The sequence below is a fragment of the Cherax quadricarinatus genome, chromosome 87 (assembly GCF_038502225.1).
Source record: "Cherax quadricarinatus isolate ZL_2023a chromosome 87, ASM3850222v1, whole genome shotgun sequence".
NCBI lineage: Eukaryota > Metazoa > Arthropoda > Malacostraca > Decapoda > Parastacidae > Cherax > Cherax quadricarinatus.
The window spans coordinates 15,548,449-15,575,434 of NC_091378.1; the positions used below are offsets into that span (position 1 = coordinate 15,548,449).

The 26,986-nt window shown below is 42.6% G+C and overlaps 1 protein-coding gene across 2 annotated transcripts in view; it reads right to left on the reverse strand.

The window, feature by feature from the left end:
* LOC128703822 (lachesin) overlaps nt 1-26,986 on the reverse strand; it is a 1,052,338-nt gene that overhangs the window by 49,790 nt on the left and 975,562 nt on the right. For both annotated transcript variants that reach the window (XM_070103767.1, XM_070103768.1), the window contains 2 exons: nt 4,226-4,354; nt 3,449-3,649 (listed from right to left, as the gene is read on the reverse strand). In XM_070103767.1, coding sequence (XP_069959868.1) covers nt 3,449-3,649; nt 4,226-4,354 — 330 coding nt within the window. The remainder of the gene's footprint in view (nt 1-3,448; nt 3,650-4,225; nt 4,355-26,986) is intronic.

Consider the following 26,986-nt stretch of genomic DNA (forward strand, 5'->3'; position numbering starts at 1 on the left):
TCAACGCCCCCGCGGCCCGGTCTGTGACCAGGCCTTTAAGAAGAGGTACGATAAAGCTCTTGGAGCAACGAGAGAATGACCTAGTAGTGACTACAGAATAGGCGGTCCCAGGAGCTGTGACTCAACCCATGCAACCAAAAACAGGTGAGTACAAAGTGTACACACACACACACACACACACCAAACACACACACACACACACACACACACACACACACACACACACACACACACACATACACACCACCTCTCTCTCACACACACCACCTACCTACCTCTCTGTCTCACACACACCACCTCTCTCTCACTCACACATCTCTCTTTCTCACACACACACCACCTCTCTCTCTCACACACACACCACCTCTCTCTCTCACACACACACCACCTCTCTCTCTCACACACACACACCACCTCTCTCTCACACACACACACCACCTCTCTTACACACACACACACCACCTCTCTCTCACACACACACACCACCTCTCTCTCACACACACACACCACCTCTCTAAATAGCAAAAAATGCACAATACCGTGCCTGGAACGATACACAAATAACCCGCACATAAAAGAGAGAAGCTTACGACGACGTTTCGGTCCGACTTGGACCAATGACATAGCCACACTGTGTGACTTTGTCAATGGTCCAAGTCGGACCGAAACGTCGTCGTAAGCTTCTCTCTTTTATGTGCGGGTTATTTGTGTAACACCACCTCTCTCTCACACACACACACCACCTCTCTCTCTTACACACACACACACACACACCACCTACCTCTCTCTCTCACACACACAGACCCAAACAATCCCTCGACCTTCCCCCTTGCACATGATATACAATTACCCAAACGAACAATACACGACCCTCATCCTGCCCCACCTACACATCTATTCCTAACCCCATCAGAGGTGAATTCCTCCTCACAAGCAACCCCTAACCCACCCCCTAAGATTCATTCCCTATGCTCCCTTCCCTCCCCATCCTCCTTCCCCTCACCAGTGATTACACTAAATCCAGTGCAATATCCTTCCCTACAAGCAGCATTTACCAGCATCCCAAACATCCAGAAGAGAGGAACTCAAAAACACCAGCATAATAACAAAACGAAATTGAAAGTGCGGTATACGAAAGCAGATGGAAGAACAAATAATAGGGATATATGGAAAGAGTGGATAGAGAAAACATCCCAGACAACGTAGCTCCAAGAGAGACCAGGCTCACAGAGGTGACAGCAGATTCGTTCTTCCTGGAAAGGCTTCAATAATTAGAAAGTACAGAGGAAACAGAAGTGAATGAATAGCATCTGGACCCATTAGACTTTTGAGGAGAGAGATTAATATTAAAGAGATGAATTGACTACATAATTGAGACATTCACAATAGGGGGACCCAAGGTGTAAAAGCACTGATATACAACCCATTACTAAACAGCAGGAGACAGATTCATGACTATGATGACATTATGTCGACAAATGTCATGATACCGGAGGTGACTAGGAAGGACAGATGGGCTTATATTTTTGAACTGAAAGAACGCATTCAATATGGCACCTCAGAAGAGACTAGGACAAAAGCTACAGGAGAAGGTACGATGAATAGCTAAAGTACTACACTGGATCAATAAATGACTAACAAGAAGAAAACTGAGTTATTGTCCAGGAACAGATGCCGTGGAAATAAATGATATAAAATACCGACATAATGGAAATATAAACACAAACAGTATAATGTGATCATTTATTGACAACGTTTCGCCCACACAGTGGGCTTTATCAAGGTCCTAGATATCCTAGGCTCTATCACCCTACTCGGAAGACTGACACATACAGCATTCTCCACCTGACTATCCCATAAATACTCACGTACCTTTCACCCAGGTAGGTCTGTTTGTGACTTGATAAAGCCACTGTCTGGGCGAAACGTTGTCAATAAATCACATTAATCTGCTTAGGTATTTATATTTCCAGTAGATGCCGTGATGAGCGATAGAGACGAATGGGCTTCTATAATAGTTGGTACTGGTACCAGTGCTGTTATTTTTATAACTAAAGGAAATGACAAAAGAAATTGAGTCAGAGATGTTCCTGTTTGCAGATGACATATAATCATGAGAATACAAAGTGGAACAGAACAGAAAAGATTGTAAATCGAATTGGACTGGTTGCAAGATTGATTGGGAAAGATTGTATGATAGATGGGAAACCGGAACACCAGGGCTCAACCGGAAGTTGAGAACTCTGAAGAGTCATAGGGAGGTAGTCAGGAAGTGGAACGACCTGGAGAGTAAAATGGTAGTGGCAGGATCCATACATAGCTTCATGAAAAGGTACGAAAAGGCTCTCGAAGCCACGAGAGAATTTAGTAGCTACCTGCTAAGAGGCGGGGGAAGGAGCTAAGATTCGACCTCTGCTACCACAATTAGGTGAGTACACACACACACACACACACACACACACACACACACACACACACACACACACACACACACACACACACACACACACACACACACACACACACACACAGTCTAGGGGGCCAGAGACTACAAACCTCACTCAAGGAAAAAGATCTTGGGGTGAGTATAACACCAGGCACATCTCCTGAAGCGCACATCAACCAAATAACTGCTGCAGCATATGGGCGCCTAGCAAACCTCAGGACAGCATTCCGACATCTTAATAAGGAATCATTCAGGACCCTGTACACCGTGTACGTTAGGCCCATATTGGAGTATGCGGCACCAGTTTGGAACCCACACCTAGCCAAGCACGTAAAGAAACTAGAGAAAGTGCAAAGGTTTGCAACAAGACTAGTCCCAGAGCTAAGAGGTATGTCCTACGAGGAGAGGTTAAGGGAAATAAACCTGACGACACTGGAGGACAGGAGAGACAGGGGGGACATGATAACGACATACAAAATACTGAGAGGAATTGACAAGGTGGACAAAGACAGGATGTTCCAGAGATTGGACACAGTAACAAGGGGACACAGTTGGAAGTTGAAGACACAGATTAATCACAGGGATGTTAGGAAGTATTTCTTCAGCCACAGAGTAGTCAGTAAGTGGAATAGTTTGGGAAGCGATGTAGTGGAGGCAGGATCCATACATAGCTTTAAGCAGAGGTATGATAAAGCTCACGGTTCAGGGAGAGTGACCTAGTAGCGATCAGTGAAGAGGCGGGGCCAGGAGTTCGGACTCGACCCCCGCAACCTCAACTAGGTGAGTACAACTAGGTGAGTACACACACACACACACACACACACACACACACACACACACACACACGAGTCACAGGGATGTTACAAAATATTTCTTCAGTCACAGAGTTGTCAGGAAGTGGAATAGTCTAGAGATCAGTGAAGAGGCGGGACCAGAAGCTGAGTCTCGGCCCCTGCTACCACAATTAGGTGAATTAGGTGAGCACAACACTACCGTACTCACCTCGTATGTGGAGTACCATATGAATCTTGTAATTGTCCTCTAAGGTATGAGTCGTAACTCGAGTCGTATTCATGACCATGGCGTCTCTGTACTCCCAGTAAGTAATGGCTCGAGGATGGGCCTCCACGAAGCACTCAAGGTGGACCTCGGTGCCTTGAGGCGCACCTACCAGCTGATTAGGAACGTGCATCTGGGGAGCAACTGCAGGCAGAGAAACACTGTATGATGTAATTAGGTATTAGTGACTTTCAGTTGGTATTTTTGCAGGTATATCTTACGTTAAATGTGTAGGTATATACGTAGATATATCTCGTGTACTGTAGGTATACTCTAGGAGGTATACTCTAGGAGGTATACTCTTCGTTTACTCTAAGTACACTGGACATGCATCGTATTTCTGACGAGGATTGATGAGCTTATAAAATTAATTAGAGCTTCATTAACTAGTAATATTGCTAGTTAATGAGATTCCAGAGCTTACTAGAACTATCATTACTACTAGTACTGCTACAATTAGTACTACTATACTTCTTACGTTTCTGCCACTTTTACTACTAGTGTTGCTTATAATAAACTATTAATGCTGCTACTATTACTACTACTACTAGTAGTGCTACTACTACTATTACAAATATTATAACTACTTGTATAATTACTGATGAAGTCATTACTACTCATTAGACTATTATTCCTTCTGCTACTACTACCAGGACTACCACTGCTACAACGACTACCACCACTACCTCTACTGTAACCACTACTACAACCACAACTTACACTCCACATCAAGAGTGATCCTCTTGCTGACAGAAGGGGGGACACCATTGGAAGCTATACACAGGTAGGCTCCCATGTGTGTCCTGCTAACCTGTCGTAACCGCAGGTGAGACCCGTCCAGGTGAGACACTGTAATGAGACACCCAAATTAAAGACAGAACCTGGTAATTATGTACGACAGGTGCAAATACATAGACACATGCGCAGATAGTTAATTGGAAGGTAGGTATAATTCTCTCTAGATTTAGTAGGTTCTGGCCATAAGGAACAACAGGAGGAGATAGAGAAAATATAGGCCTTGATCGGTCCATTTGTGAGACAGTGGTTGGGTAAGATTGGTCAGGAAACAGGACTAGTGTTTCCTGAAGCGGGTTTTAGTCATGTGATCACCCGTCGTTGGAGTTTTTGGTCATCTGACCGAGGCCTTCCGCTGGCTTACCACTCCACCACTCTAGAAGTTAGGTCATAACCATTTACTTTGGAAAATATAGAGAGGAGGAGGAGGTGAGAGGAATAAGGAAGAGAGGGAGAAGGAGAGAGAGAGAGGCAAGAAAAGAGGGAGGAAAGAGAGAAAGGAGAAGGGAGAAAAGGGAGACAATTTTCCCCTAGATACAAATTTCAAACAATTTTCCTCACTTTTGAAATAGTTTTTTTTGAGATTTAAAAAGAAAAATAAATTTCCGTTTATTCACAGTCTGATTTCTGGCTCATTCATATTTGTAACTGTGAAATAATCTGGTGATGCTGTCAACATATTTGTAACTGTGAAATAATCTGGTGATGCTGTCAACATATTTGTAACTGTGAAATAATCTGGCGATGCTGTCAACATATTTGTAACTGTGAAATAATCTGGCGATGCTGTCAACATATTTGTAACTGTGAAATAATCTGGTGATGCTGTCAACATATTTGTAACTGTGAAATAATCTGGTGATGCTGTCAACATATTTGTAACTGAGAAATAATCTGGTGATGCTGTCAACATATTTGTAACTGAGAAATAATCTGGTGATGCTGTCAACATATTTGTAACTGAGAAATAATCTGGTGATGCTGTCAACATATTTGTAACTGAGAAATAATCTGGTGATGCTGTCAACATATTTGTAACTGTGAAATAATCTGGTGATGCTGTCAACATATTTAAAAAAACAATTATGTACATTTAACGATATTTATTAAAGGTAACGTTTCGCTACACGTCGCTGCAAAAATACTTCCTAACATCCCTGTGATTCATCTGTGGTATTTGTACATCCAGATGTGGACTCTAACACCATATTTGCCTGTGTGTGTGTGTGTGTGTGTGTGTGTGTGTGTGTGTGTGTGTGTGTGTGTGTGTGTGTGTGTGTGTGTGTGTGTGTGTGTGTGTGTGTACTCGCCTATTTGTACTAACCTATTTGGGGTTGCAGGGGTCGATTCACAGCTGCTGACCCCACCTTCTCGTTGGTCGCTACTTGGTCCACTCTCTGCTCAGGGAGCTTTGTCGTACCTTTTCTTAAAGCTGTGTATGTGTATAACCGATTCCAGAATTTCGACACATTTTTGGAGTGGTGGGAAAAAATCGAAATTGATGACCAGATACATCAACTTAGAGAGAATAAAGTACATCTTGCGGCCGCCATCCTGACCTTAATTAACCAAATATATGAGGTAACTTCCCTCTCTAAATCATCACTCGGGCCAAATTCAGTTTCTAATTACACCATGTGAGTTTGACCTAAAGGAATGGGCCAAGAAATCCTCTCTTCGTCGGCTGGTTGACGCTTCATGTGAGGCCTCTAGACCCATAGGAGGCAGGTAGGTAGTTATGTTTGATGCGAGGGAGGGGATGGACAGCTCCAGTTCCTCGCAACAAGAGCACTTCGCTTGGTTTTACACAGTGAAGCATTTTCATAATAATATAAGTCATTTACTGCTTAATAATCATACTACCACTACTACTACTACTACTACCACCACTACTACTACTACTACTACTACTACTACTACTACTACTACTACCACTACTACTACTACTACTACTACTACTACTACTACCACTACTACTACTACTACTACTACCACTACTACTACTACTACTACCACTACTACTACCACTACTACTACTACTACTACTACTACTACTACTACTACTACCACTACTACTACTACTACTACCACTACTACTACTACTAATACAACTACTACTACCACTACTACTACTACTACTACTACCACCACTACTACTACTACTACCACTACTACCACCACTACCACCACTACCATTACTACTACTACTGCTACTACTACCACTACTACTACTACTACCACTACTACAACTACGACTACTACTACTACTACCACTACTACTACTACCACTACTACTACTACTACTACTACCACTACTACTACTACTACTACCACTACTACTACCACTACTACTACTACTACCACTACTACTACAACTACTACCACTACTACTACCAGTACTACTACTACCACTACTACTACTACCACTACTACTACTACTACTACCACTACTAAAACTACCTTTACTACTACTACTACCACTACTACTACTACCACTACTACCACTACTACTTCCACTACTACTACTACTACTACTACCACTACTACTACTACCACTACTACTACTACTACACTACCACTACTATTACTAGCACTACTACTACTACCACTATTACTACTGCTACCACCACTACTACTACTACTACTACTACTACCACCACTACTACTACTGCCACTACTACTACTACCACCACTACTACTACCACTACTACTACTACCGCTACTACTACCATTACTACTACCACTACTACTACAGCTACTACTACCACTACTACTACCACTACTACCAGTACCACTACTGCTGCTACCACTACTAATACTACTACTACCACTACTACTACTACTACTTCCACTACTACCACCACTACTACTACTACCACTGCTACTACTACCACTACTACTACCACCACTACTACTACCACTACAACTACTACCACCACTACTACTACCACTACTACTACTACTACCACTACCACCACTACTACCACTACTACTACTACTACTACCACTACTACTACTACCACTACTACTACCACTGCTACTACTACCACTACTACTACTACCACCACTACTACTGCTACTACTACTACTACTACTACCACTACTACTACCACCACTACTACTACTACTACTACCACTACTACTACTACTGCAACTACTAACACTACTAATAGTACCATTTGTAGAAGTGGCGGTAGTAGTAGAAGTGGTAGTAGTAGTAGTAGTAGAAGTGGTGGTAGTAGAAGTGGTGGTAGTAGTAGTAGTGAATGTAATGTGCTAGAAGTGGTGGTAGTAATCGTAAAATAGTGGTGAATTAGTAGTAGTAGTAGTAGAAAGTGAGTATTAATGTGTGGTGTTAATAATGGTAAGTAGTAGTGGTAGTAGCACAAAAATAGTAGTAGTATTAGTACTAATGCTTACAAGTAATGTGTGGTAATGATAATAGCACAAATAGTAGTGGTAATGCACACAAATAGTAGTAGTGGTGGTCAGTAACCTGAGTAATAGTGGTGGTGGTAGCCTGAAGTGTCAGTATTTGGTGGTCAGTGGCCTGGTAATGAGCGGTGGTGGTGGTGAGTGCCTGGTAGTGGTGGTGGCGTGGTCAGGCAGTAGCACAAGAAGTAGTAGAGTAGTGGTGGTGTGCTGAAGTGGCGCGGTAGTGGTGGGTAGTGGCAGTGGTGGTAGAGTAGTGAGTGGGTAGTGGCACAAGTGGTAGTGTGGTAGTGGCACAAGTAGTAGTAGTAGTAGTGGTAGTAGCACAATAGTAGTAGTGGTAGTAGCACAAGTAGTAGTAGTGGTAGTAGCACAAGTAGTAGTGGTAGTAGCACAAGTAGTAGTAGTGGTAGTAGCACAAGTAGTAGTAGTGGTAGTAGCACAAGTAGTAGTAGTGGTAGTAGCACAAGTAGTAGTGGTAGTAGCACAATAGTAGTAGTGGTGGTAGTAGCACAATAGTAGTAGTGGTGGTAGTAGCACAATAGTAGTAGTGGTGGTAGTAGCACAATAGTAGTAGTGGTGGTAGTAGCACAATAGTAGTAGTAGTGGTGGTAGTAGCACAATAGTAGTGATGGTAGTAGCACAATAGTAGTAGTAGTGGTGGTAGTAGCACAATAGTAGTAGTAGTGGTAGTAGCACAAGTAGTAGTGGTAGTAGCACAATAGTAGTACTAGTGGTGGTAGTAGCACAATAGTAGTAGTGGTGGTAGTAGCACAATAGTAGTAGTAGTGGTGGTAGTAGCACAACAGTAGTAGTGGTGGTAGTAGCACAATAGTAGTAGTGGTAGTAGCACAATAGTAGTATTAGTGGTGGTAGTAGCACAATAGTAGTAGTAGTGGTAGTAGCACAAGTAGTAGTTGTGGTAGTAGCACAATAGTAGTAGTAGTGGTGGTAGTAGCACAATAGTAGTAGTAGTGGTGGTAGTAGCACAATAGTAGTAGTGGTGGTAATAGCACAATAGTAGTAGTGGTGGTAGTAGCACAATAGTAGTAGTGGTGGTAGTAGCACAATAGTAGTAGTAGTGGTGGTAGTAGCACAATAGTAGTAGTAGTGGTGGTAGTAGCACAATAGTAGTAGTAGTGGTGGTAGTAGCACAATAGTAGTATTAGTGGTGGTAGTAGCACAATAGTAGTATTAGTGGTAGTAGCACTAGTAGTAGTTGTGGTAGTAGCACAATAGTAGTAGTAGTGGTGGTAGTAGCACAATAGTAGTAGTAGCACAATAGGAGTAGTGGTGGTAGTAACACAATAGTAGTAGTAGTGGTGGTAGTAGCACAATAGTAGTAGTAGTGGTGGTAGTAGCAGAATAGTAGTAGTAGTGATTGTAGTAGTAGTAGTAGTAGTAGTGGTAGTAGCACAAGTAATAGTAGTAGTAGTGGTAGTAGCACAAGTAATAGTAGTAGTAGTGGTAGTAGCACAAGTAATAGTAGTAGTAGTGGTAGTAGCACAAGTAATAGTAGTAGTAGTGGTAGTAGCACAAGTAATAGTAGTAGTGGTAGTAGCACAAGTAGTAGTAGTGGTGGTAGTAGCACAGTAGTAGTAGTAGTGGTGGTAGTAGCACAATAGTAGTAGTAGTGGTGGTAGTAGCACATAGTAGTAGTGGTGGTAGTAGCACAATAGTAGTAGTAGTGGTGGCAGTAGCACAATAGTAGTAGTAATGGTGGTAGTAGCACAATAGTAGTAGTAGTGGTAGTAGCACAATAGTAGTTGTGGTAGTAGCACAATAGTAGTAGTAGTGGTGGTAGTAGCACAAAAGTAGTAGTAGTGGTGGTAGTAGCACAATAGTAGTTGTAGTGGTGGTAGTAGCACAATAGTAGTAGTAGTGGTGGTAGTAGCATAATAGTAGTAGTGGTGGTAGTAGCATAATAGTAGTAGTGGTGGTAGTAGCACAATAGTAGTAGTAGTAGTGGTGGTAGTAGCACAGTAGTAGTATTAGTGGTGGTAGTAGCACAATAGTAGTAGTAGTGGTGGTAGTAGCACAGTAGTAGTAGTAGTTGTGGTAGTAGCACAATAGTAGGAGCAGTGGTGGTAGTAGCACAATAGTAGTAGTAGTGGTGGTAGTAGCACAATAGTAGTAGTAGTGGTGGTAGTAGCACAGTAGTAGTAGTGGTGGTAGTAGCACAATAGTAGTAGTGGTAGTAGCACAGTAGTAGTAGTGGTAGTAGTAGCACAATAGTAGTAGTAGTGGTGGTAGCACAGTAGTAGTAGTAGTGGTGGTAGTAGCACAATAGTAGTAGTAGTGGTGGTAGTAGCACAATAGTAGTAGTAGTGGTGATAGTAGCACAATAGTAGTAGTAGTGGTGGCAGTAGCACAATAGTAGTAGTGGTGGTAGTAGCACAATAGTAGTAGTAGTGTAGTAGCACAATAGTAGTAGTAGTGGTGGTAGTAGCGCAATAGTTGTAGTGGTGGTAGTAGCACAATAGTAGTAGTAGTGGTGGTAGTAGCACAATAGTAGTAGTGGTGGTAGTAGCACAATAGTAGTAGTGGTGGTAGTAGCACAATAGTAGTAGTAGTGGTGGTAGTAGCACAGTAGTAGTATTAGTGGTGGTAGTAGCACAATAGTAGTAGTAGTGGTGGTAGTAGCACAATAGTAGTAGTAGTGGTGGTAGTAGCACAATAGTAGTAGTAGTGGTGGTGGTAGTAGCACAATAGTAGTAGTGGTGGTAGTAGCACAATAGTAGTAGTAGTGGTGGTAGTAGCACAATAGTAGTAGTGGTGGTAGTAGCACAATAGTAGTAGTAGTGGTGGTAGCACAATAGTAGTAGTAGTGGTGGTAGTAGCACAATAGTAGTAGTAGTGGTGGTAGTAGCACAATAGTAGTAGTAGTGGTGGTAGTAGCACAATAGTAGTAGTAGTGGTGGTAGTAGCACAAAAGTAGTAGTAGTGGTGATAGTAGCACAATAGTAATAGTAGTGGTGGTAGTAGCACAATAGTAGTAGTAGTGGTGGTGGTGGTAGTAGCACAATAGTAGTAGTAGTGGTGGTAGTGGTAGTAGCACAATAGTAGTAGTAGTGGTGGTAGTAGCACAATAGTAGTAGTAGTGGTGGTAGTAGCACAATATTAGTAGTAGTGGTGGTAGTAGCACAATAGTAGTAGTAGTGGTGTTAGTATCACAATAGTAGTAGTAGTGGTGGTAGTAGCACAGTAGTAGTAGTGGTGGTAGTAGCACAATAGTAGTAGTAGTGGTGGTAGTAGCACAATAGTAGTAGTAGTGGTGGTAGTAGCACAATAGTAGTAGTAGTGGTGGTAGTAGCACAATAGTAGTAGTGGTGGTAGTAGCACAATAGTAGTAGTGGTGGGAGTAGCACAGTAGTAGTAGTAGTAGTGGTGGTAGTAGCACAATAGTAGTAGTGGTGGTAGTAGCACAATAGTAGTATTAGTGGTGGTAGTAGCACAATAGTAGCAGTGGTGGTGGTAGTAGCACAATAGTAGTAGTGGTGGTAGTAGCACAATAGTAGTAGTGGTGGTAGTAGCACAATAGTAGTAGTGGTGGTAGTAGCATAATAGTAGTAGTGGTGGTAGTAGCACAATAGTAGTAGTGGTGGTAGTAGCACAATAGTAGTAGTGGTGGTAGTAGCACAGTAGTAGTAGTAGTGGTGGTAGTAGCACAATAGTAGTAGTAGTGGTGGTAGTAGCACAATAGTAGTAGTAGTGGTGGTAGTAGCACAATAGTAGTATTAGTGGTGGTAGTAGCACAATAGTAGTAGTAGTGGTTGTAGTAGCACAATAGTAGTAGTAGTGGTGGTAGTAGCACAATAGTAGTAGTAGTGGTGGTAGTAGCACAATAGTAGTAGTAGTGGTGTTAGTAGCACAATAGTAGTAGTGGTGGTAGTAGCACAGTAGTAGTAGTAGTGGTGGTAGTAGCACAATAGTAGTAGTAGTGGTGGTAGTAGCACAATAGTAGTAGTAGTGGTGGTAGTAGCACAATAGTAGTAGTGGTGGTAGTAGCACAGTAGTAGTAGTAGTGGTGGTAGTAGCACAGTAGTAGTAGTGGTGGTAGTAGCACAATAGTAGTATTAGTGGTGGTAGTAGCACAATAGTAGTAGTGGTGGTGGTAGTAGCACAATAGTAGTAGTGGTGGTAGTAGCACAATAGTAGTAGTGGTGGTAGTAGCACAATAGTAGTGGTGGTAGTAGCACAATAGTAGTAGTAGTGGTGGTAGTAGCACAATAGTAGTAGTGGTGGTAGTAGCACAATAGTAGTAGTGGTGGTAGTAGCACAGTAGTAGTAGTAGTGGTGGTAGTAGCACAATAGTAGTATTAGTGGTGGTGGTAGTAGCACAATAGTAGTAGTAGTGGTGGTAGTAGCACAATAGTAGTATTAGTGGTGGTAGTAGCACAATAGTAGTAGTAGTGGTGGTAGTAGCACAATAGTAGTAGTAGTGGTGGTAGTAGCACAATAGTAGTAGTAGTGGTGGTAGTAGCACAATAGTAGTAGTAGTGGTGGTAGTAGCACAATAGTAGTAGTAGTGGTGGTGGTAGTAGCACAATAGTAGTAGTGGTGGTAGTAGCACAATAGTAGTAGTAGTGGTGGTAGTAGCACAATAGTAGTAGTGGTGGTAGTAGCACAATAGTAGTAGTAGTGGTGGTAGCACAATAGTAGTAGTAGTGGTGGTAGTAGCACAATAGTAGTAGTAGTGGTGGTAGTAGCACAATAGTAGTAGTAGTGGTGGTAGTAGCACAATAGTAGTAGTAGTGGTGGTAGTAGCACAATAGTAGTAGTAGTGGTGGTAGTAGCACAAAAGTAGTAGTAGTGGTGATAGTAGCACAATAGTAATAGTAGTGGTGGTAGTAGCACAATAGTAGTAGTAGTGGTGGTGGTGGTAGTAGCACAATAGTAGTAGTAGTGGTGGTAGTGGTAGTAGCACAATAGTAGTAGTAGTGGTGGTAGTAGCACAATAGTAGTAGTAGTGGCGGTAGTAGCACAATAGTAGTAGTAGTGGTGTTAGTATCACAATAGTAGTAGTAGTGGTGGTAGTAGCACAGTAGTAGTAGTGGTGGTAGTAGCACAATAGTAGAAGTAGTGGTGGTAGTAGCACAATAGTAGTAGTAGTGGTGGTAGTAGCACAATAGTAGTAGTAGTGGTGGTAGTAGCACAATAGTAGTAGTGGTGGTAGTAGCACAATAGTAGTAGTGGTGGGAGTAGCACAGTAGTAGTAGTAGTAGTGGTGGTAGTAGCACAATAGTAGTAGTGGTGGTAGTAGCACAATAGTAGTATTAGTGGTGGTAGTAGCACAATAGTAGCAGTGGTGGTGGCAGTAGCACAATAGTAGTAGTGGTGGTAGTAGCACAATAGTAGTAGTGGTGGTAGTAGCACAATAGTAGTAGTGGTGGTAGTAGCATAATAGTAGTAGTGGTGGTAGTAGCACAATAGTAGTAGTGGTGGTAGTAGCACAATAGTAGTAGTGGTGGTAGTAGCACAGTAGTAGTAGTAGTGGTGGTAGTAGCACAATAGTAGTAGTAGTGGTGGTAGTAGCACAATAGTAGTAGTAGTGGTGGTAGTAGCACAATAGTAGTATTAGTGGTGGTAGTAGCACAATAGTAGTAGTAGTGGTTGTAGTAGCACAATAGTAGTAGTAGTGGTGGTAGTAGCACAATAGTAGTAGTAGTGGTTGTAGTAGCACAATAGTAGTAGTAGTGGTGTTAGTAGCACAATAGTAGTAGTGGTGGTAGTAGCACAGTAGTAGTAGTAGTGGTGGTAGTAGCACAATAGTAGTAGTAGTGGTGGTAGTAGCACAATAGTAGTAGTAGTGGTGGTAGTAGCACAATAGTAGTAGTGGTGGTAGTAGCACAGTAGTAGTAGTAGTGGTGGTAGTAGCACAGTAGTAGTAGTGGTGGTAGTAGCACAATAGTAGTAGTGGTAGTAGCACAGTAGTAGTAGTGGTAGTAGTAGCACAATAGTAGTAGTAGTGGTGGTAGTAGCACAGTAGTAGTAGTAGTGGTGGTAGTAGCACAATAGTAGTAGTAGTGGTGGTAGTAGCACAATAGTAGTAGTAGTGGTGGTAGTAGCACAATAGTAGTAGTAGTGGTGGCAGTAGCACAATAGTAGTAGTGGTGGTAGTAGCACAATAGTAGTAGTAGTGTAGTAGCACAATAGTAGTAGTAATGGTGGTAGTAGCGCAATAGTTGTAGTGGTGGTAGTAGCACAATAGTAGTAGTAGTGGTGGTAGTAGCACAATAGTAGTAGTGGTGGTAGTAGCACAATAGTAGTAGTGGTGGTAGTAGCACAATAGTAGTAGTAGTGGTGGTAGTAGCACAGTAGTAGTATTAGTGGTGGTAGTAGCACAATAGTAGTAGTAGTGGTGGTAGTAGCACAATAGTAGTAGTAGTGGTGGTAGTAGCACAATAGTAGTAGTAGTGGTGGTGGTAGTAGCACAATAGTAGTAGTGGTGGTAGTAGCACAATAGTAGTAGTAGTGGTGGTAGTAGCACAATAGTAGTAGTAGTGGTGGTAGTAGCACAATAGTAGTAGTAGTGGTGGTAGTAGCACAATAGTAGTAGTAGTGGTGGTAGTAGCACAATAGTAGTAGTAGTGGTGGTAGTAGCACAAAAGTAGTAGTAGTGGTGATAGTAGCACAATAGTAATAGTAGTGGTGGTAGTAGCACAATAGTAGTAGTAGTGGTGGTGGTGGTAGTAGCACAATAGTAGTAGTAGTGGTGGTAGTGGTAGTAGCACAATAGTAGTAGTAGTGGTGGTAGTAGCACAATAGTAGTAGTAGTGGCGGTAGTAGCACAATAGTAGTAGTAGTGGTGTTAGTATCACAATAGTAGTAGTAGTGGTGGTAGTAGCACAGTAGTAGTAGTGGTGGTAGTAGCACAATAGTAGAAGTAGTGGTGGTAGTAGCACAATAGTAGTAGTAGTGGTGGTAGTAGCACAATAGTAGTAGTAGTGGTGGTAGTAGCACAATAGTAGTAGTGGTGGTAGTAGCACAATAGTAGTAGTGGTGGGAGTAGCACAGTAGTAGTAGTAGTAGTGGTGGTAGTAGCACAATAGTAGTAGTGGTGGTAGTAGCACAATAGTAGTATTAGTGGTGGTAGTAGCACAATAGTAGCAGTGGTGGTGGCAGTAGCACAATAGTAGTAGTGGTGGTAGTAGCACAATAGTAGTAGTGGTGGTAGTAGCACAATAGTAGTAGTGGTGGTAGTAGCATAATAGTAGTAGTGGTGGTAGTAGCACAATAGTAGTAGTGGTGGTAGTAGCACAATAGTAGTAGTGGTGGTAGTAGCACAGTAGTAGTAGTAGTGGTGGTAGTAGCACAATAGTAGTAGTAGTGGTGGTAGTAGCACAATAGTAGTAGTAGTGGTGGTAGTAGCACAATAGTAGTATTAGTGGTGGTAGTAGCACAATAGTAGTAGTAGTGGTTGTAGTAGCACAATAGTAGTAGTAGTGGTGGTAGTAGCACAATAGTAGTAGTAGTGGTTGTAGTAGCACAATAGTAGTAGTAGTGGTGTTAGTAGCACAATAGTAGTAGTGGTGGTAGTAGCACAGTAGTAGTAGTAGTGGTGGTAGTAGCACAATAGTAGTAGTAGTGGTGGTAGTAGCACAATAGTAGTAGTAGTGGTGGTAGTAGCACAATAGTAGTAGTGGTGGTAGTAGCACAGTAGTAGTAGTAGTGGTGGTAGTAGCACAGTAGTAGTAGTGGTGGTAGTAGCACAATAGTAGTAGTGGTAGTAGCACAGTAGTAGTAGTGGTAGTAGTAGCACAATAGTAGTAGTAGTGGTGGTAGTAGCACAGTAGTAGTAGTAGTGGTGGTAGTAGCACAATAGTAGTAGTAGTGGTGGTAGTAGCACAATAGTAGTAGTAGTGGTGGTAGTAGCACAATAGTAGTAGTAGTGGTGGCAGTAGCACAATAGTAGTAGTGGTGGTAGTAGCACAATAGTAGTAGTAGTGTAGTAGCACAATAGTAGTAGTAGTGGTGGTAGTAGCGCAATAGTTGTAGTGGTGGTAGTAGCACAATAGTAGTAGTAGTGGTGGTAGTAGCACAATAGTAGTAGTGGTGGTAGTAGCACAATAGTAGTAGTGGTGGTAGTAGCACAATAGTAGTAGTAGTGGTGGTAGTAGCACAGTAGTAGTATTAGTGGTGGTAGTAGCACAATAGTAGTAGTAGTGGTGGTAGTAGCACAATAGTAGTAGTAGTGGTGGTAGTAGCACAATAGTAGTAGTAGTGGTGGTGGTAGTAGCACAATAGTAGTAGTGGTGGTAGTAGCACAATAGTAGTAGTAGTGGTGGTAGTAGCACAATAGTAGTAGTGGTGGTAGTAGCACAATAGTAGTAGTAGTGGTGGTAGCACAATAGTAGTAGTAGTGGTGGTAGTAGCACAATAGTAGTAGTAGTGGTGGTAGTAGCACAATAGTAGTAGTAGTAGTGGTGGTAGTAGCACAATAGTAGTAGTAGTGGTGGTAGTAGCTCAGTAGTAGTAGTGGTGGTAGTAGCACAATAGTAGTAGTAGTGGTGGTAGTAGCACAATAGTAGTAGTAGTGGTGGTAGTAGCACAATAGTAGTAGTAGTGGTGGTAGTGGTAGTAGCACAATAGTAGTAGTAGTGGTGGTAGTAGCACAATAGTAGTAGTAGTGGTGGTAGTAGCACAATAGTAGTAGTTGTGGTGGTAGTAGCACAATAGTAGTAGTAGTGGTGTTAGTATCACAATAGTAGTAGTAGTGGTGGTAGTAGCACAGTAGTAGTAGTGGTGGTAGTAGCACAATAGTAGTAGTAGTGGTGGTAGTAGCACAATAGTAGTAGTAGTGGTGGTAGTAGCACAATAGTAGTAGTAGTGGTGGTAGTAGCACAATAGTAGTAGTGGTGGTAGTAGCACAATAGTAGTAGTGGTGGGAGTAGCACAGTAGTAGTAGTAGTTGTGGTGGTAGTAGCACAATAGTAGTAGTGGTGGTAGTAGCATAATAGTAGTATTAGTGGTGGTAGTAGCACAATAGTAGCAGTGGTGGTGGTAGTAGCACAATAGTAGTAGTGGTGGTAGTAGCACAATAGTAGTAGTGGTGGTAGTAGCACAATAGTAGTAGTGGTGGTAGTAGCATAATAGTAGTAGTGGTGGTAGTAGCACAATAGTAGTAGTGGTGGTAGTAGCACAATAGTAGTAGTGGTGGTAGTAGCACAATAGTAGTGGTGGTAGTAGCACAATAGTAGTAGTGGTGGTAGTAGCACAGTAGTAGTAGTAGTGGTGGTAGTAGCACAATAGTAGTAGTAGTGGTGGTAGTAGCACAATAGTAGTAGTAGTGGTGGTAGTAGCACAGTAGTAGTATTAGTGGTGGTAGTAGCACAATAGTAGTAGTAGTGGTTGTAGTAGCACAATAGTAGTAGTAGTGGTGGTAGTAGCACAATAGTAGTAGTAGTGGTGGTAGTAGCACAATAGTAGTAGTGGTGTTAGTAGCACAATAGTAGTAGTGGTGGTAGTAGCACAGTAGTAGTAGTAGTGGTGGTAGTAGCACAATAGTAGTAGTAGTGGTGGTAGTAGCACAATAGTAGTAGTAGTGGTGGTAGTAGCACAATAGTAGTAGTGGTGGTAGTAGCACAGTAGTAGTAGTAGTGGTGGTAGTAGCACAGTAGTAGTAGTGGTGGTAGTAGCACAATAGTAGTATTAGTGGTGGTAGTAGCACAATAGTAGTAGTGGTGGTGGTAGTAGCACAATAGTAGTAGTGGTGGTAGTAGCACAATAGTAGTAGTGGTGGTAGTAGCACAATAGTAGTGGTGGTAGTAGCACAATAGTAGTAGTAGTGGTGGTAGTAGCACAATAGTAGTAGTGGTGGTAGTAGCACAATAGTAGTAGTGGTGGTAGTAGCACAGTAGTAGTAGTAGTGGTGGTAGTAGCACAATAGTAGTAGTAGTGGTGGTGGTAGTAGCACAATAGTAGTAGTAGTGGTGGTAGTAGCACAATAGTAGTATTAGTGGTGGTAGTAGCACAATAGTAGTAGTAGTGGTGGTAGTAGCACAATAGTAGTAGTAGTGGTGGTAGTAGCACAATAGTAGTAGTAGTGGTGGTAGTAGCACAATAGTAGTATTAGTGGTGGTAGTAGCACAATAGTAATAGTAGTGGTGGTAGTAGCACAATAGTAGTAGTGGTGGTAGTAGCACAATAGTAGTAGTAGTGGTGGTAGTAGCACAATAGTAGTAGTAGTGGTGGTAGTAGCACAATAGTAGTAGTAGTGGTGGTAGTAGCACAATAGTAGTAGTGGTGGTAGTAGCACAATAGTAGTAGTAGTGGTGGTAGTAGCACAATAGTAGTAGTAGTGGTGGTAGTAGGACAATAGTAGTAGTAGTGGTGGTAGTAGCACAATAGTAGTAGTAGTGGTGGTAGTAGCACAATAGTAGTAGTAGTGGTGGTAGTAGCACAATAGTAGTAGTAGTGGTGGTAGTAGCACAATAGTAGTAGTAGTGGTGGTAGTAGCACAATAGTAGTAGTGGTGGTAGTAGCACAATAGTAGTATTAGTCGTAAAATTTTCAATCCATAAGAGAATATCACCTTGCTTTACACTCCAACAGCACGTCAGCTCATAAAAGTTACTTGCCTCCACTCCGGTCTAACATGCTCTCGCACACCTGTTTGATGTCCAAGCCCTCCCTGTGTGTGTGTGTGTGTGTGTGTGTGTGTGTGTGTGTGTGTGTGTGTGTGTGTGTGTGTGTGTGTGTGTGTGTGTGTGTGTGTGTGTGTGTGTACTCACCTAGTTGAGGTTGCAGGGGTCGAGTCCAAGCTCCTGGCCCCGCCTCTTCACTGGTCGCCAACAGGCGACCAGTGAAGAGGCGGGGCCTCTTCTTAAAGCTATGTATGGATCCTGCCTCCACATCACTTCCCAGACTGTACCACTTCCTGACAACTCTGAGACTGAAGAAATACTTCCTAACATCCCTGTGATTCATCCGAGTCTTCAACTTCCAACTGTGACCCCCTTGTTGGTATGTCCCATCTCTGGAACATCCTGTCTCTGTCCACCTTCTCGATTCTTCTCAGTATTTTATTGTTATCATGTCCCCCCTGTCTCGCCTGTCCTCCAGTGTCGTTAAGTCGATTTCCCTTACCCTTTCCTCATGGGACATTTCCCTTTAACTCCAGGACTAGTCTCGTTGCAAACCTTTGCACTTTCTCTAATTTCTTGACGTGCTTGACCAGGTGTGTGTTCCAAACTGGTGCTGCATACGCCAATATGGGCCTGATGTACACGATGTACAGTGTCCTGAACGACTCCTTACTGAGATGTCGGAACTTCTGTTCTTAGGATAACTGCCGCAGCAGTTATTTGTTTGATGTGCGCCTCAGGAGATATGTTCGGTATGATGCTCACCTATAGGTCCTTCTAGTTCAGTGAGGCTTGAAGTCTTTGCCTCCCGATCCTGTATTCCGTCTCAGGTATTTCTTTGTCCTTCCCCAATTTTCGTGGTGGGGTTAAACTCCAGGAGCCAGTTGTTGGACCAGGTTTACAGCCTGTCCAGATCTTTTTGTAGTCTTCACTGGTCCTTGTCTGCTTGTATTCTCCTCATTAGTGTGTTTGTGTGTGTGTTCATGTTTGTGCACGTGTGTGTATGTACATGCGAGGGTGTGTGTGTCCTGTGCAAGTGTGTGTGTGCTTGTTTGTGCATGTGTTTGCGTGCTTGTGTGTGTTTGTGCTTATGAGTGTGGATGTTTTTGTATGTGTGAGCATACATGTGTGTGTGTGTACTCACGTATTTGTACTCACCTGTTTGTGGTTGCAGGGGTCGAGTCATAGCGCCTGGCCCCGCCTCTTCACTGATCGCTACTGGGTCCTCTCTCTCCCTGCCCCATGAGCTTTATCAAACCTAACCATACCCCCGGCCGGGATTGAACCCGCGGCCGGGGGTATGGTTTGTTTGCAATCGTGTCATTACGATTTCTTAAGTCATCTTATCAAACCTCGTCTTAAAACTATGTATGGTTCCCGCCTCCACTACGTCACTTGCCAGACTATTCCACTTCCTGACAACTCTATGACTAAAGAAATACTTCGTAACATCCCTTTGACTCATCTGAGTCTTCAACTTCCAATTGTGACCCCTTGTTTCTGTGTCCCATCTCTGGACCATCCTGTCTCTGTCCACCTGTATATACGTGTGTGTGTGTGTGTGTGTGTGTGTGTGTGTGTGTGTGTGTGTGTGTGTGTGTGTGTGTGTGTGTGTGTGTGTGTGTGTGTGTGTGTGTGTGAAAGAGAGAAAGAGGGTGGTTACTTTTCTTCTGGCTGCTCCTAGTAGTTTTCCCACACTGTAGCAGCTACTTCTCTCTCTCTCTCTCTCTCTCTCTCTCTCTCTCTCTCTCTCTCTCTCAGTCCCTTTCCTAACTATTAATAAATACTAGCAGTACTATTATATTACATACTGGTGCACCTGAAGACATTTTAAAACATCTGTGATTAAAAATTTGCCCTATTGAGGCACTGTTTACCCTCCGTCATAGTTTCCCTGACCTATTGTTGGTACTCATTGGTATGAAGACAGTGATCTTTTCGTAGCCTACCTGGAGGGTATTCTGGGGATCAACGCCCCAGTCCATGACCTGGCTTCCTGGTGGATCAGGGCCAGATCAACCAGGCTGTTACTGCTGACCGCTCGTAGTCCAACGTACGAACCACAGCCCGGCTGATTGGGCACTGAAAGGTGAAAACTACTGACCACTGCGCTGCCACATACAGTTGAGTGTTGTATATCTTGATGTTAGGTGTGGTGGAGTTCCATTGGTGTCTTGAGGAGTTCCACTGGTGTCTTGAGGACCTCCAATGGTGTCTTGAGGAGTTCCACTGGTGTCTTGAGCTCCACTGGTGTGTTGAGGAGCTCCACTGGTGTGTTGAGGAGCTCCACTGGTGTCTTGAGGAGCTCCACTGGTGTCTTGAGGAGCTCCACTGGTGACTTGAGGAGCTCCACTGGTGTCTTGAGGAGCTCCACTGGTGTCTTGAGGAGCTCCACTTGTGTCTTGAGGTTAACCCGCCCGCCTGGCGCCATTAGTTAATTAAGAAGGTAAGTGGCCTGGCTTTCGAAGCTCTCGCTTCACACTCTGAGGGTCCGGGATCGATTCCTGGCATGGGCGACAATATTGGGCGTGTTTCCTCACACCTGTTTTCCAATGTATCCTATTAATATAATGGGTACCTAGGTGTTAGTCAGCTGGTATGGGTCGCATCCTGGGACAAAACTGACCTATTTTTTGCCCGAAATGCTCAGCATAACAAGCGGCTTTCTATATAGTGTATGTCACTGATGTCAGCTATAACCTGTTTACCTTGTACATGTACTTGTAGATAAAGATATTACTATTATTATTACGTACAGGTGCACATAAGTACATTTACACAAATGTACGTGACTACAATAATCGTACAAAGTAACTTATGTATATATTACCTAGCAGGAAAGTCGAAAAAAGTCAGACAAAGTGACTTCGTAGTTCACAGCGAATTTCTTGACGACTTACTTGACAATCTTGTCTCTGCAATAAGTCCATTACTATCAGAATACTCACATTACCTTATTTTTAGGATACGGCTTTGACCTATCGAAATTAACTCTCCCAACAATCGTCTTCTAAGAACACAAGATGCCTGAGGCAGCAGGCCTAGGCTGCACCGCCTAAGTTTCTAGCCTAACTTGCATTTCCACATTAAATTGTGAAATTTGAAGCCTAACTTCACTGTCTTGAGGTACCATGAGTACCTTCTGACTTATATTGTACATCTATATGTGAGTATATATGTGTGTACTCACATATTTGTTACTGCAGGAGGAGTTTCAGCTTCTGGCCCAGCCTCTTTGTTGGCCTCTAATGGGGTTCACTCCTGATTGCGTCAGCATTATCATGCCTATTCTCAAAACTGTGTATGGGTACTGCTCCTAGCACTTCACCAATATGTCACGCAACTTCCTGACCACTCAAGAGGCTTAAAAATACCTTAATATTTCATTAATTCATCTGAGTTTTCAACTTCAAGCTGAGATCTAGTCCACTTCAGACAAGCCTCGTGAACAGACTCGCCTTGTCCACTATGTCGATTTCTCTCAGCATTTTGTATGCTCGTAATTATGTTACCACTTGTCTTTCTGTTCTCTAATGTCATCAGCTTTAGCTCCTCAAGCTTCTTTTCATCACTCAAATCTCTGAGCTCTAAAAGCTTACTCCAAACCTCTGCAGTTTTCCCAGCTTCTTTACATGTTTTATCAGGTGCAGGTTTAGTACTGGCGCTGCATTCTCATATAATTATCGTATTAGCCTCTGTTAAGGTTCACAAATGTCCTGAAATTTGCCAACCTTCCATTTTCTGCAGAGAATGTTCAATTGATGGGCCTCAGACTGAAAGCTAAAAATTATTCTCACCTCAAAGTTCTTCTCTTCCAAAGAATCTCGTAGCTTTTGTCTACCAAGTCTGTATTCTGTGTCCAGTCGTCTTTCCCTTTCCTTTATATTTCAGTTTTTTTTCATTTGGTGGTGATAAATTCCAGGAGCCACTTGCCTGACCAGTCCAGTAACTTGTCCAGATCCATTTGTAGCCTTTCTTGGTCATCTCCTGTTGGTATCCTCGTCGTAAATTTAACGTGAATTGTAAACAAGGACATCTATGACTATTTTTTCTGTCCAGTCGCTCATGTTAATATGAAAAATTGCTTGTCCAGGTACTGCCCCTTGTCAGTACCTGCTAAAGCTTCCGCTTCACACACGGAGGGCCCGGGTTCGATTCCCGGCGGGTAGAAACATTTCGACACGTTTCCTTACACCTGTTGTCCTGTTCACCTAGCAGCAAATAGGTACCTGGGTGTTAGTCGACTGGTGTGGGTCGCATCCTGGGGGACAAGATTAAGGACCCCAATGGAAATAAGTTAGACAGTCCTCGATGACGCACTGACTTTCTTGGGTTATCCTGGGTGGCTAACCCCCTGGGGTTAAAAATCCGAACGAAATCTTATCTTATCTTATCTTATCACCTCTGCTTTGGTTCCAGTCTCTTGTGAAGTTCTGTATCGAATGTATTTTCATGGTCCAAAATATTGTGTCCACCTCATTATATTGAACTCTTCCTCCTCCTCTTCGGTAATGTTTCATTTTCTATTGAGAATATCCCCTTAAATCTTTTTTCTTGGCTGATCTCAAACTTCCTGGTCATTTTTAGTGAGTTGACCTCTTTCTTCTTCAGCCATATTACCTGGTTATTCTCGGTTGTCTTGTTTCTGACGTAGCTGTGTGACAACTTTGTTTCAGATTGGACTTTCGAGTCTCTCTGATTCCCAAATGTTTGTTCAATCTCTCTTCTTACACTTGCACATTCGTTTCTGACTCCTCTTTTCCCTTCCCTATTCCCTGGTGTTCTTTGCTTTCCACATTTCTTCTATTCTCTTGTACTTTTAGCTTTTTCCTGTCTGCACCTCTGGGTGAACCATTGGCACACACTCTTCTTGCCTGTGTTTTTTTTTTCCTTCTCCCGGCACTTTCCAGCTACATATTCCATCATTTTACTCAATGCGTTTCCATTTATCTTCTTTCCGATGGCTCCCCCATTTATTAATTGCCTCGAGCAATCATAGTCTTCCTTTATTACTCAGATTTGTCTTTTCCTTCCCACACTGATCCTCTCCTCGCTTACCGTCACAAATTATTTAATCCCCAGTACTGCACGGTCGCCAGCACCGAGAGGCATCTCGTATTTACTGACCCCTTCACCAGGGCGACTGAAGGTGAATACAAGATCCAGTCTCTCGGTTTGTTCCCCCCCCCCACTCTCTCCTTCGCTGCTTCCTCGAAATGCTGACACTTGAAATGCTGACACTTGAAATGCTGACACTTGAAATGCTGACACTTGAAATTTTCCATGTCCACCTGCAGCGACTTAGTCCCTCCATGTTTCCAGCTCCTCAACTCCAGTGTAGCTCCAGATTTTCCCACTCTACTCCAGATAGTTGACGTTCCCCCTGGCTCTTCTAGCCACATCACTGTCGTTTCCACCATTGCTCTGTTATCATATTTCTGTTTTGGTTTCCTCTTGTTTATTGGTTGGTTGTACATCACTGCTCTCCACACCTTGGGTCCCCAGGGTCAGGGTCAGACTGTCCCTAACATGTAGTCATTTGACTCCTCCAGATTTGTTTCTCTCATCTCTTCAAAAATCCACTTCTTTCTGAATAACAATGAATGATGTTGTAGTGGCCAGGCTTAGGCTTGCTTATAAGTACTTCTGACAGTTTGGCAGACACACAGATGATGACAAAACCAAATGTAAAGCATGTGGCCAACCCTATGGTTACTGTCTCGAACACTATGTGCTTAATTGTCCACTTGGGGAATATATAGTATAATCTATGCGATATGTCAAGACATATTTTTAATGAAAATAAATATAAGACATAAATCCGGATGTGTTCCTGTAAACTCTTTTGGGGCTTACTTCCTAGGTCTTTGTGTATCCATATGCCTTTGTGCTACCTTCCACAGGATGGATATGGGCGTACATTAAACTAGCTGCCTACCCGGCAAAATGAAATCAATATTGCCCCCTCGATCTCTGCTGTATCTTCTATCCTTTCTCAATATTTGATATCCATCTGGGAAGTTTAGATCTGTTTTCACTCCTGTGAGCTTGTCTTCCCTAGTGCTGTGATGTCTGGGGATGGCTTCAACTCTTTATTTCATTTGTCTCTGTTATTTGTCGTTTTATCTGTGTTTTTATACCACAGTTTGAATCCTATTTTTGTTACAGGGCTCTGGTTTTTACGTCCCTGTTCTTGTGATCCCTGTGAATGTGTCGAGAAAAGGTGAGGTGAAGTTGTAAATGGAGTATAGTGGGTGGAAGAGCACAGTGGTAAGTGGTGGGGAGAATAACAATGAGGGCTGCTTGTGAAAGTGGATCTTGCTCTGGAAAAAAGCAAGTGAGTGAGTTATGTTGTTAGGTAAGACACATATGCAACAGTTAGGTATCTTTATTTCGAAACGTTTCGCCTACACAGTAGGCTTCTTCAGTCGAGTACAGAAAAGTTGATAGACGCAGAAGAGACGTGAAGACGATGTAATCAGTCCATCACCCTTGAAGTTTTGAGGTGGTCAGTCCCTCAGTCTGGAGAAGAGTATTGTTCCATAGTCTGAAACAATATGGAGTTGAAGTGACAGGATGGAGCCTTATATACCACCAGGAGGTGAGATGTAGGCCACTAGTAGAGGTAAGAATGTAGTCGTTGGGAGGTCACGTCCCTCTCAAATCCAGCCAATTCTCACTAGCAGAAGTTGTCCAAGTTTTCTGTTCTGTACCAAGATACCAATGTGTTGCAGTGTCTGACAGAGTGAATATTAAAATGGTATAAAGTACAGACAGGAGTTATGGATAGTGTGGAAAGGAAAGGAGTGGAAATTAGGTGTTTGGATGAGGGAAATTTGAGAGATTCTTGCGCTGGTAGGGTGGTAGGGATGGGTGGTTTGTGTGTTGGAGGATAAAGCTTGAGCGATTGTGTGAGAACATAAGAATGGAGGAACACTGCAGTAGGCCTACTGGCCCATGCGAGGCAGGTCCAATTCTCCCATCGGCTTAAGCCAATGCCTGAACCTAGTCAGGTCAGGTGAGGATGAGCTTATTTTCTCCCTCAGTGTTCTCTCTGCTATACTGTTTCGTCTCGATTAAGGTCTGCGTGATAATCTTGCATCCCTTTCAACAGTGGTTTCTAGTTCAGCTTCCCGTTTTATGTCAATTCTATTGCTAGTAATAGCTTGATTGTCATATTTTGTCCTTTGTGCACTTTTCATATGTAGTTCCTCCTTCGAGTGAACTGTTCAAGGAGATTTCAAATCATCTTTTCATCTACTGTAAATGTTTCGTCATGTGTCCTCTCTCAAGCCTCCTCATGACCATAGATAATCAGTGACCCCTCTCTCCTCTAGTTTTCTGTTCCCTCCAGTTTTCTGTTCCCTCCAGTTTTCTGTTCCCTCCAGAGTTCGTTGTCTTTTGTTATCAAATCTAGTGCTGCTCTCCATATTATCTACTTGTACTTTACTCCCAGATGTCTGTGATGGTGTTTACAAACGTCTGTTTTTTCTCCCTCTGCCCTTTCAGTCTTCCCACCTGTTGCCTTTGCTTCTGCCATGACCTCACATTTCCTCTGGATCGATCGATCTTCAGCTGTCTGAGACCTTCCAGCAGTAAAACCCCTGCTTCCAATACTTCCATTATCTTTCTCTCCATCTTCATGAAGATCGTTGAGTTTTTTCACCACTCGTCAACTATCATACAAGAACATAAGAACGAAGGAGCATCTCAGCAGGGTTACTGGCCCATGCTATGCAAGTCTAAATCATACCCACCCACACCCGCTCAAGTACTTATCCAACATTTTTTAAAACCCACTCAAGGTTTTACCGTCAGTGGATCTACTCGGGAGTTTTCTCCACCAATCCACAATTCTTTTGCAAAACCCACGCTTTCCTATATCCTTTTTAAATTTAATATTTTCCAACTTGGTCCCACTGCTACGAATCCTGTCTTGGTTAAATATTTTTACCACATTATTTATATCACCCCTTAATTATTCCCGTCTTCCCTTTATACACCTCAATCACAGGCCCCCTAATTCTACGCCTTTCCAGAGAGTGTAGATTCACTGCCCTCACTCTGTTCTCGTAGGAGGGATTTCTGATCTCTACACGTTAATAATCTACGTTCTCAAGGGCATTTATGTTCATTCTGTTATGCCAGAGCTGTGCATCATATTCTAAATGAAGTCTTAACTGTTACAAAGTTGAAGTATAACCTGAGGGCTCCTATAAATTATTATTCTTGATATGAAGCCAAGAATTATATTAGTTTTATTGCTAACACTTACACATTATTATCTTGGCTTTAGATTACTGCTAACCGGAACTCCTAAATATTTTTCCGCATTCAGAATGATTAAGATCTACATTATTTAATTTATAAGTGACATGGTCGTTTTCATTAACAAGGCTTAGATCTTTGTATTAGGTCTTTGTATTAGGTCTTTGTATTAGGTCTTTGTATTAGATCTTTGTATTAGATCTTTGTATTAGATCTTTGTATTTGCTTGCATTAAACTGCATCTGCCACTTCTACAACTACGTCAGTCTATTTAGATCTTCTTGAAACTCTATATTGTCCTCATCAAAATTAATTTGACAGCTTATTTGGGGGTTATCGGAAAACTTATTTTAGTATTTATTTCCTTATCCATGTCGTTTATGTACACTGTAAATAACAA